The 20,370-nt window shown below is 33.7% G+C and overlaps 1 protein-coding gene across 3 annotated transcripts in view; it reads right to left on the bottom strand.

Moving 5' to 3' along the window:
• LOC113176223 (UDP-glucuronosyltransferase 2B17-like) overlaps positions 1 to 15,050 on the bottom strand; it is a 28,865-nt gene extending 13,815 nt beyond the window's left edge. For 2 of the 3 annotated variants that reach the window (XM_026380652.2, XM_026380656.2), the window contains exons 1-2: positions 14,327 to 15,050; positions 12,880 to 13,028 (exon numbers count right to left, since the gene is read on the bottom strand). In XM_026380652.2, coding sequence (XP_026236437.2) covers positions 12,880 to 13,028; positions 14,327 to 15,050 — 873 coding nt within the window. The remainder of the gene's footprint in view (positions 1 to 12,879; positions 13,029 to 14,326) is intronic. The other variant, XM_026380653.1, reaches the window with a different exon arrangement.
• Positions 15,051 to 20,370: the final 5,320 nt, after the last annotated feature.

Genomic DNA, 20,370 nt, shown 5'->3' on the forward strand with positions numbered 1-20,370 from the left:
AGCTATATACAGATTCAATGAAAATACCAATGATGTCCTTCACAGTATTAGAATAAACACTCCTAAAATTCATTTGGAAAACTCAAATACCAGAATAGTGAATGCAAATCTAAATTCAAAAAGCAATCCTGGAGGCCTCAGAACATCTGTCTTCAAATTATACTACAGAGCATGGAGCCATCATATCACCCAGGCATACCACTTTTATACTAACAAAAACTGCTTGTTACTGGCGTAAAACCAGACACATTGATTTGTAGTACAGAATAGAAGACAGAGAAAATCCCATACATGTACAGTCATCTGATCCTTGACAATGGTGCGAAAAACATACATCGGAGTAAAGATTGCCTTTTTAATAAATGATGATGGAAATACTGCAAAACTGCAGAAGAATTAATCTAGTCCCTTATCTCTCATCCTGCACAAAAACCAACTTAAAATTAATCAAAGACCTAGAAATACAATTAGAGTAAATACAATACAACTCCTAGAAGAAAACATAGGGTCAACTTTCCAGCATATAGGCACATACAATGACTTTATCAAATAAGACCCCTAAAGGTCAGAAAACAAGTGGGAAGGCATCAAATTAAATAGTTTCTGCACACCAAAGGAAACAATAAGATTTGTGAAGAGAGATCTTATGGAATAAAAGAAAATATTTGCTATCTACCATTTACAAAGGATTAATATCTAGAATATATAAAGAATTTAAAAAACTTTACACTAAAAAATCAAACAACCCAATTAATAAGTGGGAAAATAAATTAAACAGATGCTTTGCAGAAGATTAAATATAAATAGTCAACAAAAATATGATAAAATGTTTAATATCATTAGCAATTAGAAAAATCAAAACTATACTGAGATTTCATCATATACTAGTCAAAATAGTTGTCATCAAGGATAAAAAGAATAATAAATGCTGGAGAGGATATGGAGAAAAAGGAGTAGTTTTTCACAGTTGGAGAAGGCATCGTAAATTACTACAAACACCATGGAAATCAATATGGAGAGATTCATCAAAAGAGTAAGCATAGAACCATCATATCACCCAGGTATACCACTTCTCAGTATTTATCCTAAATAATTAAAGTCATCTTATTACAGTGATACATGCATACCCATTTTCTAACAGTGTAATTCATAATGGGCAAACTATGGAACTAGTGTAAGTGTCTGCCAATGGATGACTGAATAAAGAAAATGTGGTATATATACACAATGGAGTTTTATTTAGCAAAAAGAACTAAACTCCTAAGTTCAAAGTTGTATGTTTTCTCTCATATGTGAAAGCTAGAGAGGAAAAAAAAAAAGAAAGTTGGGATGGATCTCATGAAAATCAAAGGGAGATCTATTGAGAAAGGGACCAATGGGAGGGAGGTGGAGTAAAATGGGAATTTCTGGGAAGTTATGTTGGCCAAATTGTATTGTTATAATGTGTAAATATATGAATATGTAACATAAAATCCAATCATTAAGTACAATTATAATGCACCAACAAAAATTTTGGAAAAAAAGACAAACAGAAAACACTAGAAATGATTGATATATAAACTAAGAGGAGAAAAATCATGTATTATTAGAAATTTGGTGTCAATGGCCATTCTTAAATTGACCCAAACACTCAGTTTCTTTGGAAAGAGATGTGCATTATGACCTAAAAGTTTTACTAGGCTTACTTTATAATATGTCTCCCTGTGTGTGCTTTTGTCTATGTGTCATGAAGAATGACCTAGAGCCATTAAACAGTAATTTGAAAGGTGATGTTCGAAATTATTATATGTTGATTCTTAACTCATAACTTTACTCATTACTAAGGTCAATTTTTTGGTTAGACACTATAGCTAGAACTTTACTTGTCTTCAATTCTCATTGTTACATTTCTAGTAAATAACTTAGGTTTATTTTAGGCAGGTTATCTGGATAATTTTTTAATTTGAAATTATTAGTACTTATTTCTCTCCTAGTGAGCACTGAACAAAAGTTACTTATAACTGGGATTGTTTTACATGTTTATATTTATTATGTCTATAATACTTCATTTCTCACTTTATAATTTGTGAGAGTTTCCCAATGCTTTCCTCTGTAACATTCCATAAAAACTGAAGGTTAAAAATCACTGACATTCAGAAGATAAATAGTGTGGTTTGGAGTTTTTTCTACATAATTCTAAGAATCCTAACAGTTCTCTACTTGTTCATTTCAGAACTATATTGATCCACAATCAGCATTTTCACTGCATTAGAATGATACATATATCTGAGTGATCATATATTTGGGTTGTTTATAAGTATCATGTTTTGCCCTGAAATTTGTTAATGATATTGAAGTTTCACAAGAATGAACTGTGTGTAAGTAGTTGTGAAGAACCCTTATCACCACCTCATATGACCAATGGGAATTGTTGCACCCTGGTGGGTGTTCCTCTGGACCTTTTATTGAACTGGCCAAGTTGTTGAGTAGTTCACTCACATTATGAAAAATTTGTAGGAAATATATGTTTGTCTAGAATGTTTAAGAAGTAGAGTTTTAGTGGTTCCTACTCCATAACAAGTTATGCAATTAATTTCTTTATATATAGGAATACTGTCCCATCAAAAGTTTTTTGAATATCTTGTTCAAACCATAATCATAAACTCATCCTTTTTCATTCCATTTTAAATATATTATTTTCATGATTCTCTCTGTAAAAGAATGACCAAATTCTTCCAAACTAAAAAGCACATGTTCTATTCCTAATCTTGTTTTGCACCAACTCTTCTGGAAAAAGGAAAAAATAAAATAAATTTTCCAAAGCACTGATATAGATAAATTGATAAAATGAGTTTTAATGTAGCAGTCACTGCACTACTCCTTGGACCTTGTGACATATCCAGTTATTTTGTGATTGCAATAAGATAGAACAACATGTTAAGCAATATATTCAATCTATTTTCTCACAGCTCAAATGTTCTTCATATGTGTGCTGTACAAAAATTTTCTACTACTATTTTATAAATATACCCTATAAAAAATTAATCCCTGAAATAGACAAATGACTGTCATTATGCAACATTATTTTTAAAGGAAAAATGTTTATCATATAAAAATTCAGAAAAACATGAAAATATATGTAAAAAGATTCTCCTAGATGATCTTTGGTTCATGCACAGATTTCCTTGGTTTAAAATTTGAATACTTTCATTGTGGTCTCTCTCTCTTTTTTAATTTTTTTTTTTTTTTTTTTTTTTTGCGATGCTAGAGATTGAACCCAGAGCTTTCTTCATCATTGTGGTCTTTTTTGTGTGTTCATGTAACTACATGAACAGATACATACACATATAAAATATAAGTGAAAAATTGAAATTTTTTTGTATTTTTTTCTTCTCACAAAATAGTGATATTATTATATTCAATAGTTTCCCTTTTGGTTTCCAGCTAAACTTACGTTGTGAATTAATGTAGTTAAGCATTTATTTGCACAGTAATTGTGGCAGGTGGGGTGGTGCATGCCTATAATCTCAGCAGCTCAGGAGGCTGAGGCAGAGGATCTCAAGTTCAAAGCCAGCCTCAGCAATGGCAAGGCTCTAAGTAACTCCACAAGACCCTGTCTCTCAATAAAATACAAAATAGCTGGGGATGTGGTTCAATGGTTGAGTTCCTCTGAGTTCACTCCTTGATACCAAAAAGAAGAAATAAAAATAAAATGCAATAAATAAATAAAATAATTGTAATGATTTGGTATATACTGGAATAAGTTTTAAAATCTTTCCTTAATGTGTGACATTCAACTTTTTTCCAATATGTATTCTATAAGTAACTTTAATGAACACACATTACATTCATTGGACTTTTTCTGTTTGAATAATTTCCATTGATATACTGTGAGGTGCATGACTATTTGCATTTTTAAGAGTATTGATATATTTGGCTTTTTGTCATTTGACAAAAGTGTTATGCCTGCTTAAACAATACAGAAATTGTCTGAGAATCTAATCATTACTGGAAAAGCAAGTCATTTGAGGAAGCATTGTTTTATATAATAAATAAGACAGTGTTTCTGATATTGACCTGTGTTCAAATCTTTTTTATGTAATTAATAAAACCTGCTACTATTACTACTTATCATAATCACATTCCTATCTCTCTTCTCATTGCCCTCTGCTTCCTTCTGCTCTCTTTCTCTTGTTATTGACACAGTCACTCTCTCTTATTCTGAATGGGGGAATCTTTCATTATCAAGGGTTAATTCATTAACACTTACAGTAACCCTGTCTCAGTGTTTAGTCACTAACTTTTATTTTCTTTTTGAACTGTGTGGAACTTACTATAAGCAACACTGTAATTCTATTAAATATAAGGCTTGAGTAAGGTCTCAATATATTGATGCCTTTAAGAATGTAGGGAGGGGCCTGGGATTGGGACTCAGCTGTAGAGTGCTTGCCTAGTACGTGGAAGGCCCTGGGTCCGATCTTCAGCACCACATAAAAATAAATAAATAAAATAAAGATATTGTGTCCAGTTACAACCAAAAAAAAATATTAAAAAAAGAATGTAAACTCATTAATTTGCCTTTAAGCCAGTTGACAGAATATCTGTTCTCTAGGACTTTGGTTGAGAATAATATGTTGATCTTTCAGAAAATGAGTTTCTGGAGAGGGCATCCAAGATGGCAGGCCAGAGGGAGGCAGGATTCTGTGTTGCTCCATGACCTGGGACTCAAGTAGTTGGAGTACTGCTTCTCTGCATGAGATAGAACCCCTCCACATATAGTTGCTCACATGCAGAAATAAGAGCTGCTGTGCCCACTCAGGGATCCAGGCCTCAGCATCAGAGCAGAAACTCTGACTACTCACCCACGCAGGACTTCCAAGTGCCAGAACAGGACGACTGGTATTAGCACCCATGCAGAACTCTGGGCCACCCACTCATGCAGAATTCCAGGATGCCATTTCCAGCAGGACACCAGCTGCTACCCACACTCAGGAATTCTGGCAGCCACTCCCATGTGGACCCTCATCTACCAATGCACGGCTCCCTAGTCACCTCCATCTTGGGACTCTGCAGCCACTGCCTTAGCCCCTCACATATGGCAGCCTGCCTGGACCTGAGGACATTATACAGGTTCTGAAGACAGTTGAGAGTCACAACTCTGCAAGCCACAGAGCTCATCTCTGAACACATTGCCCAACACCATTGCCTGGCTCCTGACACCTAACCCAACACCCCATTGCTGAAGGAAACCACCTCTATCTTGGGTCAACTTCATCACTATCTTTGGTTAGGAAAACTCTCAGTTCAGAAAATGGGCTAGCCAAGTACCCATAGTTTCTAATACCAACACCACCCTCTCCTGGCAGCCACTAACCTGGCACAGTGACTGCCCAGTACAAAATAACTCTCTGTGACAGGTATGCATCCCACTGAGCACAACATACAAAAGGTCGCTGATTAGGAAGTAGTAAGGGAGAGGGTGTGTGAGATACAGTTTAGAGACTGATTTAGAGACCAGGAACTGTGAGGTCTACAAGTGAGATAAGGAGATAAGACCAGGTGCCCACATCACACAGGTGGGCCCCAAAGGAGATCCTTGAAGTGCAGTTTCCCATCAGGGACAGGCAGGTATTGTATGCAACTTTCAGGTGGCCTGTACCCAAGAACAACCCTCCCACCCTGATAACCTTCACCACCATGAGGGCAGAGATACTAGCTAACAACAGACAACCCCATCTACTGGATGAGAAGTGAAGAGGAAATATACTAATCTCCAACTAAAACAATCCCTATTTGTTATTTTAAGATTTTTTTCTTTTCTCCTTCTCTATCCTCCTACCCACACATCCCCAACATTGTGAAACCAAGTATTTTGTATGAATTAGGATACTGAGGACTAGGATGTCTGAATAGTATATCACAGTTGTGTCATATATCCTTTTTCTCCTATTTTTATAATTTTTGCATTTTTTATTTTTCTTAATATTCATGTGTGGTTTTTTATGTACTCCTCTGTGTTCCCACTCACCCAAATTACTTCCTCTTTGTTCTCCTGTTACTAACCTTTTTTATAGATTCCCCTTGACACTTCCTATGATATAATAACTCTGTAGCCTCACCTCCTTTCTCCTCAGCATATCATCCTACACCACACCCCTGGTTCTTTGTCTATAATCAGAAAATCCTTTTGCAAACCTGCTGTTTATATTGTAGATAATAATTGAATTCGCCATTTCTGTATATTGTAACCAAACTGTAAACATCTTAATAGCAACTATTTGGTGTAAGGTTATATGTATATTGTATGTATTGGGACCTGTTAACATTGTTCTTCCCCTCAAAGAAGAGGTATTTGAATCCTCCAGGGGCACTATAAGCCTATAGAATAAAATACTAATGCCTCAGATACAACATGAAAAAACAAGGGAAGAAAGTGCCCAAAACAAATCAGGATACTACATTATTAGAATCCATGGCCAGCATAGCAGAAGAAATTACAGAGAAGGAGTCAGGATATACATAATGAAAATGTTCTGTAAAATGAAGAATAATATAAGAGAGGAAATACAGGCAGCAAAAGATCATTTAGATAAAGAGCTGCATAAGCAAGTACAAGAAGCAAATGATTATTTCAATAGGGAGATAGAGGTTTTATACACACACACACACACACACACACACACACACACCACAGTGAAGATGGTAAGAAATAATGAACAGAACATTCAAGATTTACAGGATAGCATACAAAGACCAAAATTTAAGAGTTATTGGGATAGAAGAAAGCAAAGAGCTCAAAATCAAAGTCATGAACAATCTGTTCAATGAAATAATATCAGAAAATTTTCCAAACATGAAGAATGAATTGGAAAACCAAATACAAGGGGCTTACAGAATGCCAAATGTACAAAATCACAACAGATCCACACCAAGTCACATTATAACAAAAATGCCTAGCACAGAGAATAAGGAGAGAATTTTAAAAGCCACAAGAGAAAGGAATCAGATTATTTAGAGGGGGAAATGAATTAGGATATCTGCACAGCTTTCAACCCAGACCCTGAAAGCTAGAAGATCCTGGAACAGCATAAACCCAGCTCTGGGGAAAAAAAAAGGATGCCAATCAAGAATCTTATATCAAAAAAAAAAATTAAGCTTTAGATTCAAAACTTCCATGATAAACAAAAGTTAAAAAAATTTACAAGTAGAAAGTCTGCACTACAGAACAGCCTTGGCAAAATATTCCATGAAGACGGAATGAAAATCAGCAGAGGAAGGTATTACACTAAAGGAAAAAACTAATCAAAGGAGAAACCAAGTTAAATATAAAAAATAAACAAAAATGGCTGGAAATGCAAATAATCTGAAATAATAACCCTGAATGTTAATGACCTAAACTCACCAATCCAAAGACATAGACTGGCATATTGGATTTTTTTAAAAGAGCCAACCATATACTGCCTCCAAGAGACTTATATCATAGGAAAAGACATCCACAGACTTAAGGTGGAAGGCTGGAAAAAATCATACACCTCACAGGGACTGTGGAAGCAAGCAAGGGATTTCATCCTTATATTAAATAAAATAGACTTCAAGCTAAAGTTAATCAAAAGGGACAAGGGATGACATTTCATGCTGCACAACAGAACAATACACCAACAAGACATAACAATTATAAGTATATATGCCCCATACAATGAAGCACTCATGTTCATCAAACAAACTCTTCTCAAGTTCAAGAGTCAAATAGATCACAACACAATAATTCTGGGTGACTTTAACACACCTCTTTCACGACTGGATAGATCTTCCAAATAAAAGCTAAACAAAGTAACTCTAGAACTCAATAATACAATCAATAACTTAGACTTAACTAACATATATAGAATATTTCATCCTTCAACAAGTGTATACACTTTCTTCTCAGCAGCACATGGATTCTTTTCTAAAATAGACCATGTATTATGCCACAAAGTAACTCTTAGCAAATACAAAGAAGTAGAGATACTAACCCTAATTCTATGAGCTCATAATGGAATGAAAGCACAAATCAATGCTAAAATAAAAAATTAATAGTTACTCCAACACTTGGAGACTGAATAATATACTCCTGAATGAATAACAGGTTGCAAAAGATATCAAGGAGGAGATTAAAAATTCTTAGAGGCAGATGAGATAACAGATACAACATATCAAAATCTCTGGGACACTATGAACCCAGTAGTAAGAGGAAAATTCATTGCATGGAGTTCATTCCTTAAAAGAAGAAAAAGTCAACAAATAAAGGACTTAACATTACATCCCAAAGTCCTAGAAAAAGAAGAAGAAATCAACACCAAAAGCAGTAGAAGTCAAGACATAATTAAAATCTGAGCTGAAATCAATGAAATGGAGACAAAATAAATAATTTTGACATAACAAAAAATTGACATAACAGAAGTTGGTTCTTTGAAGAAATAAATAAAATTGACAAATCCTTAGCCATAATAACAAAGAGAAGGAGAGAGAAAACTCAAATAACTAACATATGTGATAAAAATAAAATATCACAACAGACACTACAGAAAAACAGAAGATAATTAGAAATTATTTTGAAAACTTGTATTTCAATAAAATAGAAAATATCTAAGGCATCCATAAATTACTTGAGTTCTATGATTTGTCCAAATTAAATCAGAATGCTACATACAATTTAAACAGATCAGTTTCAAGCAATGAAATAGAAGACACCATCAGAAGCCTATCAACCAAGAAAACCCCAGGACCAGATAGATACGTAACTGAGTTCTACAAAACCTTCAGAGAAGAAGTAATATCAATACTCTTCAAGTTATTTCATGAAATAGCAAAAAAGAAAAGCATTTCCAAACTCATTCTATGAGGCCAATATCATCCTGATTCCAAAACCAGGCAAAGACACATCAAAGAAAGAAAACTTTAGACCAATATCTTAAATGAAAAGATGTGCAAAATTTCCCAATAAAATTCTGGCAAATCAAATTAAAAATTTAATCAAAAAGATACTGCACAATGATCAAGTGGGGTTCATTCTAGGGATGCAAGGTTGATTCAACATATGGAAATCAATAAATGTAATTCATCAAATCAATATACTTTAATATAAGAACCATATGATCATCTCAATAGATTCAGAAAAAGCATTTAAGAAACTACAGCACCCCTTCATGTTCAAAACATTAGAAAAACTGGGAATAACAGGAACATATCTCAATGTTGTAAAAGCTATCTATGCTAAGCCCAAAGTCAACATCATTCTAAATGGAGAAAAATTGAAATCATTTTCTCTAAAAACTGGAACAAGACAGGTATGCCCTCTTTCACCACTTCTGTTTAACATAGTTATTGAAACACTGGCCAGAGCAAGTAGACAGATAAAAGAAACTAAAGGGATAGATATAAGAAAATAACTCATATTAGCACTATTTGCCAACAATATGATTCTATACTTAGAAGTCCCAAAAAATTCCACCAGAAAACTTCTAGAACTAGTAAATGAAATCAGCAAAGTAGCAGTATATAAAATCAACACCCATAAATCAAATGCATTTCTGTATATCAGTGACAAATCCTCTAAAAGGTAAACAAGGAAAAGTACCCCATTTCCAATAGCTTAAAAAAATAAAATAAAATACTTGGGAATCAATTTAGTGAAAGACATGAAAGAACTCTACAACAAAAACTATAGCACACTAAAGAAAGAAATGAAAGAAGACCCTAAAAGCTGGAAAGATCTCCCCTGTTCTTGGATAGGCAGAGTTAATATTGTCAAAATGACCATACTACCAAAGCACTACACCGATTTAATGCAATTTCAATCAAAATCCCAATGACATCTCTCATAGAAATAGAACAAGCTGTCATCAAATTCATCTGGAAAAATAAGAGACCCTGAATAGCTAAAGCAATCCTTAGCAAGTAGAGTGAAGCAGGTGGCATCATTATAACAGATCTTACACTAGACTACAGAGCAATAGTAACAAAAACAGCATGGTATTGGCACCAAAATAGACTTGTAGACCAATGGTATAGAATAGATAACACAGATTCAAACCCACAGAATTACAGTTTCCTATATTAGACAAAGGTGCCAAGGACATACGTTGGAGGAACCATACCTCTTCAACAAGTGATGCTGGGAAAACTGGAAATTCATATGCAACAAAAATGTAATGAAACCCGTATCTCTCACCAGGCACAAAATTCAACTCAAAGTGGATTAGGGACCTTGGAATTAAACCACAGACAGTGCATCTAATAGAAGAAAAATAGGCCAAATCTCCATCATGTTGGAATAGGCCCGACTTCCTTAATAAGACTCCTATAGCACAAGAATTAAAATCAAGAATCAATAAATGCAATGAATTCAAATGAAAAGGCTTCTTCTCAGCAAAAGAAGCAACCAGTAAGGTAAACAGAGGGCCTACATTTTGGGAGCAAATTTTTACCACATGCACATCAGACAGAGCACTAATCTCTAGGATATATAAAGAACTCAAAAATCTAAACACACACACAAAAAATCAATAACTGGGCCAAGGAAGAGAACACACACTTCTCAGAACATTATACACAATCAATCAACAAATATATGAAAAACTGTTTGACATCTCCAGCAATTAGAGAAATGCTACTCTAAGGTTTCATCTCATTCCAGTCAGAATGACAGCTACTTAAACTACAAACAACAATAACTGTTGGTGAGCATGTGGGGAAAAAGGCACACTCATACATTGCTGATGGAACTGCAGATTGGTGCAGCTAATATGGAAGGTAATATGGAGATTCCTTGGAAAACAGGGAATGGAATCACCATTTAACCCAGCTATCCCACTTCTCTGTCTATAACCAAAAGACTTAAAAACAGCATACTGCAGGCACTCAGCCACATCAGTGTTTATGGTAGCACAATTCACAATAGCTAAAGTGTGGAACCAACCTAGATGTGCCTCTATAGATGAATGGATGAAAAAAATGTGGCATATATACACAATGGAATATTACTCAGCAATAGAAGAGAATAAAACCATGGCATTTGCAGGTAAATGGATGGCATTGGAGAAAATAATGGTAAGTGAAAAAACAAATGCTGAATCTTTTCTCTGATATAAGGGGGCTGATTCATAATGGACATTGTGGGGGGCATGAGAGGAATAGATCAACTGTAGATAGGGCAAAGGTGTGGGAGGGCAAGGGCTTGTGTAGAAAGACAGTGGAACAAGATGGCCATCATTATTCTAAGTACAAGTATGAAGACATGAGGGGCTGGGGATATAGCTCAGTTGGTAGAGTGCTTGCTTTACATGCACAAAGCCCTGGTTTCAATCCACATCACCACAAATATATATATATATATATATATATATATATATATATACACACACACACACACACACACACACATAAAGACATGAATGGTGTGACTCTACTTCGTGTACAACCAGATATATGAAAAATTGTGCTCTATCTGTGTAATATGTATTGTAATGCATTCTGCTTATATAACAAATTAGAATAATAAAACTAGTTTATATTGTGTGTAATTATATCCACTGTGCTTGTCACATATTAGCTAATTGATATTATTAGTAATAGAGTTACCATGCGAGATCTGAACTGGATACATTTACAAGAGAAAATCTGTGGTAGTTTGTTTAAGCCATATTGTGAGTTTCTATCTCTCAATTTGAATAGAATCCAAATCTATATACATAGCAGTGTTTAGGGTATGCTAAAATGAATTAAATGTAGAAAACCCCAAATATTACTATTTCTAAGTATTAATCCTACCTTTTTGGTATAATTAGGGTCTTTAAAAGTAGATAACAAAGTTCAGTTATTAAAAAGAAAAAATTGTTTCATAGAAACAAAAAAGGAATAATTACAATAGCGAATATTGCTATGGATCCTATGTTTGTACCAAGGACATTGTGTATCATTAGTATTATCTACTTTTTCCATGTAACACAATATGAAATTGAACTATTAACAGATAAGTAAGCATTGTCACATGTAAGAACAACCTCATCCATGTTTACATCATTTGTTATCTGCAATCTTGCAACAACTTCCTGAGTGGTTCCTCTGCATTGTCTTTCCCTCTAAAATCCAACTTGGTGACTGCATTTTGAGATTTTTCAAAACAGAAACTTTATTCACATTTCTCTTATGCTTAACTCTTTCCAATGGCTACCCAATGTGCTTCACAGATATTTTAAACTCCTACTAATTATCCGGCTTTCACTTACCTCTCTAGCATCATCTGCACTTTGCTGAGCCTTCTCCTGCTGAACTATTCTTGAAGTTCTTCGGAGTTTTCCTTACTATTGTATGTGCTTTTCCTTTTGTGTCTTCCTCTGTCCCTCAACCCCTTTTCCTATCCTGTGGATTCTTTAGAATTCACTTTAGTTATTAAGGATTTTAGGATTTTTTTTATGATCTCCGCTGGAGGTTTCATTAGTATTATACAAATTTATTATTTGTTACAGTCTCAGTACCCAGATGGAATATAAGGTCTGGCTGATGCATAAACTGTGTCAACTTTATATGTCTGTATATCCAGCACTTATCTCTGGTATATGACAGTCACTTAATAAATATTCTTTGTATTTATTAGAATAAATGATTCTTTGTTATGTATTACATAATGAAGGCCTTAATTTTCCTGACTACTCTCAAAGGATACCCAATATTCTACTTTCTTCTGTGACAATATGAAATGCCATTACATGTGATGACATAGAAATGCCTGGGTCTATAATTGGCAGAACTCTTTATCTTGCTTTTCATATCTCTGAGTTAAACACTCTGAATTAAGAATGCAGACCCATTTCTACCAAAAATGTTAATCAAACAGAACAAAACAAACAGGAGAAGATTTACCTTAGGGAGGGGTTTGGCAGGTTTACAGTGGAGTCCTCCAACAAAGTCAAAATTTGGTAAGAATGGACGAGGAAATTCTAAATCCCAATAGGTTCGAATGAGCCAAAAATCAGCTTTTCCCATTGTCTCATATATTGTAGTGGGTCTCCCTGAATGGAGAAAAGAAAAAAGAAAGCAAAAGAAGAAAAGATAATGAGAGACGTGTATCTTGAAGGCTTCATATAATTTTCATAAAATGAACTGGATTAGTGTAGGCAAGAGGCTTAAAGTGCATGTGTGTACATATGTGTGTGTTTGCATCCTTCAATTGATGTTTTATAGTGTGTGTTTTGTACTATGATTGATATGTTTTAGATGTTAATATGTACATAAACTAATTGTGTGGGTACTTTCCAATGTTCCATCAGTATATATACAATCACAAATAATTACTAACATAAGCCAGCACAGAAGTCAACATGAAGTTCATTCTCTCTCTAAAACTGCAAAAGTAACCTAAATTTTTAAAATCTTTGTGAGCTCCATAACCAATCAGTGTTCCCATAACTGTAAAGACATCTTTTCCAGGAGTCCTCAGTCTAATTCTCACAATTGAACAAACCATTCCCTTGATTCTTGATTCTACAAGTGAACTGTAATGGTCAGTGAGTATGCCTGAATTCCTAGTGACCACTACTGCAATTGCCTCATATTAAGAAGTTAGTAATATTAACTTGGTAAAATTTATATATTTGAAAATAACAGCCAGAAAGTTTTACAAATCATTACAATAGAGATTTGTTCTCATGCTTACTTTAGTTCATATTGTCTTAAATGGTAAATATTATGCTTTAAAAATATACACTAATAAGGTGTGGTTCCACTCTGCATAAAAGTTTTAGGCCTTAAGACATGATTTGTTTTTATTAAAGGAATGAAATAAGAAATAGCTCAATTTATAGCTCTCTGTATCTGAGATAGGCACACTATTTACTTAACTGTGAAGGATTACTTAAGGTAATTCAGATAAATATTTTAATTTCTAAGGAGAAAACAAAGCTATTAAAAAATAAACAATTTCCTCCATGGTTCATACATATGGTTGTGCTAGTAATACATATGTATGTTATTAATTTCATGTCTATCATCATTAAAACATTTAGTGAAATTAATAATGACTGTCATTAAAGATGAAAAGAGTTGTTAAATGCAGAGAAATCTTTCATGAATCAATTTGCAAGTTATGGCTTCCTAGAGCATTCTGTACAAGTGATTGCCACTGGTTTCTAATTGGTCCTACAATGTAAAAGCCCTTTTTTATTGGTGAGACTCTTTGTCCCTCTTTTATTTTCATCCCATCCTTTTATTTACAGAAAATAAAATTCTTCTGATTTTATATTTATGAAAGCTCAGCTTCAAAGTCACAGAAAAATTAGGATTTCAAGTAATAATTAAAGAATCAACTTACCTAGAGTTTCACTGTAAAACTGATTCCATTTCTTCACATCAAATGTCTGGAACCAAAAATCAAAATAAAGCATATACACTGTATTTTTAACCCTCTCCATGAATGTCATTTGATCACTTAATTCTGACATAGTAATGGGCACATAGGAGGGAGGGATTGTAAGTCCCCCACTGTACTTTTCATATGTGTAGCCAAATGTGCAGCGGAGAGTGTATACAAATGGTATTTTAAGTAGCTCAGCTAGCAGCTCACCACAGGGACCAACAGCATCTGCAAGAACGACATCAAATTTTGATTTGTGTAGTTTCATCATAAGTTTCTTGTTTAAAACTACATTTCTGCAGAGTTGTTCAATTGTATTAGAATAGTCCTTGAAAATTTTTTGCACTAATGAATAAAATTCCCAAAAGTCATCTTTTGAAATATTATAAATCCATTCATTGATCCATTTGGAGAAATGTTCTTCCAAATATTGTTCATTTGAAGGTGCAGGGTAAACCTCAAAATTAATAGCAGATGTTGTGTTGGGATTAATAAGAATGGAAGCTGTTGATGTCAGAACAGTCACCTCATGACCTCTCTGGAGAAGTTCATCCAGGATTGTCTTTATGTTCATCCAATGGCTGTATTCTGTGGGCCACACCAGCACTTTTCCACAGCTTCCAGAACTAAAATAACACATGAGTTGTATCAGCAGAAGAACCGAGTTCCATTTCACAGACATCTTGGTACAATGTAATTCTTCTTTTACATTATCAGCTCTTCTTTTCTTCAATTTCTCAGACTTATATCTCAGGACAAAGCAATCCAAAGTTAAAGTATAACTCCTGCACTTCAAAGTACAATCATAGTGTTAATAGGTTGATCGATAGGAGAACAAACACAAGGTAGAGTACCTAAAGGTTATAAAAACTTTTTTTAAACTTCTTTATTTTTCTAAGTGATATTTTCCAGCTAAGATTTAATGATCTCTCATATATTCAATACCTGTCTAATGTCTTGTGTTTTAGAGTGATATCAAAAACAGTGGCAACTGAGAGGATCTCTTTATATGTATCAAATAATAATACAAGTGACATAGCATTTCTTTGATTACCTGATTCAAAGGTAATTTTTAAATATTCTCGATATTTATGGATACTCTACAATTCACCAATTTAAAATGTATGATTCAATGTTTCCTAATATATGCATAGAATTGTGAAATCTTATTATTTATGAATTTAAATCCAATTTTTCTTCTGGGTTTATTCCATTTTATATTCCTATAACAAAATACCTAAGTCAGGGGGATATTATAAATAAAAGATTCATTTTGACCATGATTCTACTGCCTGGATTGGTATCTGATTAGGACACTGTTTACCACACTCTGGCTATGTCACAACATGGCAGAAAAATAAAATGGGAATTGGATATGTACCCAAGAAGTCAAGCAATTGGAGTGACCTCGTTTTATACCAACTGTCTTTTGCAGCAAGTAATCCAGTCCTTCAATAGACATATTAATCCTTATTAAAGTCTTAATCATTGCTATGGTCTGAAAATAAGGTTTCCCTCCAGAACTTCTGTTGATGCACGACTATTCAAAGGTAAAATCGTTATTAGATTATGAGAACTGAAACCTAATTAGTCCAAACTAGAGTGCACTGAGTGGGTGTAACTCTAGGCAGGTGGAGCTTGGCTGGTGGAGGTGGGTTGTTGGGGGTGCATTTGCCCTGTGGAGTCTCAGTGTCTCTCTCTCTCTCTCTCTCTCTCTCTCTCTCTCTCCTTTCACTCCTTGACATGAGCTGAACATCTTTTCTTTGCTATGTCCTTTCCCCATGATGTACTATTCATCTTGGGCCAAGAGCAATAGTGTTGGCCATCAATGGACAGAGATCTCTGAAACCACAAGACCCCATAAATATTTTAAATATTCATTTAAGTTATTCTTAGGTATATTGGTCACAGTGATGAAAGAGTTGTCTAAAATAATCACCTTTTAAGGTCACCATACCTCTCAATACTGTTACCTTAGCAACCAAACCTAAATACAAAGGTAGGAAGTGACAAGCTCTATTCAAACACACAAATTCCCTACTAAAAATATATATTCAGTGATGCAGACACTGGTTGTGATGGTCTTGAATGAAGTCCACCTTACTGTTATTAACAGGTATTGCTAATATTTTGCTTTAACATTAGTGAGAAAACATTTTCTTCAGGTTTATCACTTATGATGTTATTATTTTTAATGTTCTTGGAAGAAGACAATCCATAGGAACTTAACTCATATTTAGCTACTTATTATTATTGTTTTACTAAAAAAGGTATTCTGTGCAAGTTATCTGGAGAATCATTTTAGTTATTTTGTCTTTCAATTTAAGGGTAGTAAAAAGTAGTTAGTCATAGATGAAATTACTTTATATCACTTTCTGTCAGCTCTGTGTTCCTGTGTAGCTTATCTTAAAGTTTGTTGGAATTTTCCAATCACTCCCTCTTAAATAACTTCTATAATAAGGTTAAGAAATGCTGATTTTTTTGGGGTTATGGTGCTATGGTTTAGAATTTCAATGAAATTGTTCCAAATGTCCTATTTATAATCTAGGAGTATATAGGTATAGTTATATGTTTAAGTTATCATATTTCTTAGGTCATTGTTTCTATATGACATATTTTGTTCTGTTCTCAAGTTGATACTCTGGTAGAATGTGCTATGTATAACTGGGTATGAGGGGCCCTCCTCATCACCTTTCTGTATCCTACAGAGAGAACTTGTACCACAAAGAGGTTCAACAGGCATTTCTTCAGTGGAGATCGGATCAAACTTTTGATCAAATCACTTCAACTTTTAGAAAGCTCCTGATAAAGACATGTTTGGTTGGAATTGTTTCAGAATTATTCTTACTTAAGATCACCAATACATATCTACAGCTAAATTACTATCTAAAAAAAATAGCAATCCCATATCATTCAATTTACTCTCCCCTGTGTGTTGTGTGTTAGTCAACTTTGTGTTATGCTAAAAAAATACCCAAGATAATGAAGTGATAAGGAAATAAATTTTGTTTTGGCTCACAGTTTTGGAGGCTAATGGTGAAGAGGCTAATGGTAGGATCCTGTGACAGAGAAACTGGCTGGGAGTTAAAAAAGAGAGAGAAAAGAAGAGAAGGGGTCTAAATTCCAATTTAGACCTTTCAAGGGCATACCCTTAATTACATGAATTTCTTCCACTAGGCCTAGATCTAAAAATTCTACCACCTCCCAGTGTTGCCTTGGACTATGGATCAATCCTTCAACACATGGGCCTTTGGGACACATTCAAGATCCAAAGTATAAACGCCTCTCTCCCCAAAAGTAAGAAAACGTAGAGGAGACAAAATGTCACTACTTGTGTCTTTAAAACCATATACTAGCATTTTTTTTACCTTCATTGAATTAAAAAAAAAGTTATTTTAGATATTGGTGGACCTTTTTTTTTTTTTTATTCATTTATTACATGTGCTACTGAGAATCAAACCCAGGGCCCCACACATGCTAGGCAAGTGCTCTACTACAAAGCCAAATCCCAAGCCCTCCTTCATTGAATTTTTTTTAATGAATAATTTATTATTTTCCCATTGTATAAATATGACAAACTTTTGAATATAAAATATATATTTTGTAATATAAAGCATATATTTAAAATAATTTTTAAACAAGAGATAAACAAGATAAAAAATTTCGAAATATTGACCATGCAGACTGTACATTATCCAGAGCACTCTTCAAAATTATAATTTTTAACTGGATGATACTGGTTTCTGTAGGGAGAGTCTGTAGGTTTCTGTAGGGAGAGTTATCTCTGTGATTCACATGGGGCATCAAGGTACTTTGTGTATCCAATAATTGTAAACTAATGTTCAATCTCTGTCTCACTAGTTTGTAGTCCAAAGCTATCCATGCTGTAGATAATATTACATGATAAAGGTAGAGTAGTATAACCTATGTTGGTGAACTAATTATCAACATGTGTTTTCTCTAATTATGTGACATCCTTATGAAAATAGTACAAACTCAATTTGAGGAAATTCAGAAAATTGCGAAAAAGTATAAAAAATAAAATGGGATTCATTTATACTCCCCATCCTACTTTGAAATTTGTATATTTTAATCCTAGTTTTTATTCTATGGAGTGCCTCATATGTCATGAAGCGTTTTTCTCTTGCTACTTCACAATTTTCTCTCTTTACTAATTACCTTTTACTTTGATGTGTCTGTGATTGGACCTCTGTGTGTGTCTTACTTGGAATTCATTGTACTTCTGGATTTTATAAATCAATGTCTTTCATCATACATTAAAAGTTTTCAAGTATTTTTTAAAAGGTCTTTTTTCAGATCATTCTCTTTTCTTCTTATACCCCCACTTCACATATGTTGGTGTGTTTAAGTGTGCTCCATAATTCTGTAGGGCTCACTCATTTTTTCTTCATGTTTTTAGTCTCTCTATTCTTTGGATCATATAATTACTGTTTACCAACCTGTTATGTTGACTGACTTTTATCAGCTGCTGTTTCAGGTCTACAATTGGGTCCCTTATGATGAACTTTTTAATTTCAATATAGTAATTTTCAATTTTAATATTTTCTTTTGATTCTTTTAAGGAATAGAATAACTATCACTATTTGTATCTTCAATGTTAGATATTAGATTCTTATTACAACTTCTTTTATTCTTGGGAGCTAGTCCAGGGAGCTCCTCCTCATGCTGCCACATGAAAAAAATGGCTGGTGAAAAAGTTTCCTGTAAAATATCTCTAATTCCTATAGATATTGAAGGACAAAACAAAACAATTAGGGAGTTAAGAGGAAAATTTTATATATCAGGAAGTTGCAATTTAAGAAAAAAGAGGACATGTGAAAATTAAAAAAGAAATCCATTTGAAGTTATAGATTTGTATATCTGATTTTGGAGGATTTTGTTTGTTTAATTACTTAATAAGCAGTAGAATGACTCCAGTTAGTAATCCATGGCTGGAAGCTGGGGAATGGGAAAGTACTGATAGACATCTTTGTGGTGATTCAAATGCTTTTAATACAGAATGTAGTAATAGTTGCACAACACTGTGAATTGTTAAATACACTTATTAATTTAAAATGCTTAAAATGTAAAATGTTATTTTTTACTTCATTATTAAAAAAATAAATTACTGGCCATATTTGGCCCGAGGCCCCAATTTATTATTTATAGCTTGTACCATAAATTAATTCCTACATATTCAAAATAGCAAATACTTTTATTTTTATCATTTACATCTTAAACATCTTATCTTTATTACTATTGCTATTACTATTATTATTATTACTATTATTAGATACTCTGGATTGAACCCAGGGGTACTTAACCACTGAGTCATATACCCAATTTTTTTTTTTTTTTTTTTTTTTTTTTTTTTACATTTTGCTGAGAGATAGGGTCTCATTGAGTTACTTAGGACTTGCTAAGCAGCTGAGGCTGGGTTTGAACTCATGATCCCTCTGCCTCATCCTTCAAGCCACTGGGGTTACAGATGTGCAGCACTGCAACTGGATTAAACATGTTATTTTTCACAACATTTTAAGTAAATTAGGTGAGAACTGCAATCATTTTGGAAATTTTTCTATCCACTTAATACTGATTACAGTTAATGAATATTTAATTTGCTATGTTGAAGGACTGTTCTTAAGGTGTTACCAAATTAAGATATCTGTCACTCATTTTCTTAAACCATTGAGATAGGCAATGATGTTTCCTCATCACCATTTCACTGGTGGAAAAGCTGACACAGAGGATAGGTTGCTGAACCTCACATGATTCTGTAGTGTAACTGCAAGGATGTGAATCCAAGGTATGTGCTCCAGGCTTAACCACCATACTTTCTAGGTTCCAGTTATTTTCAAAATATAGCATATATAGTTTCCATTTTTATAGCTCTCTATCCATTTTATATTATCACAAATGCATACTTTAAATAAAAAGCTTGAAAATATTGTTGTAGTTACCCATCACTTTATAACAAGCCGTCTTCAACTATGCTTAAGACA

Source organism: Urocitellus parryii, chromosome 10 (assembly GCF_045843805.1).
Source record: "Urocitellus parryii isolate mUroPar1 chromosome 10, mUroPar1.hap1, whole genome shotgun sequence".
NCBI lineage: Eukaryota > Metazoa > Chordata > Mammalia > Rodentia > Sciuridae > Urocitellus > Urocitellus parryii.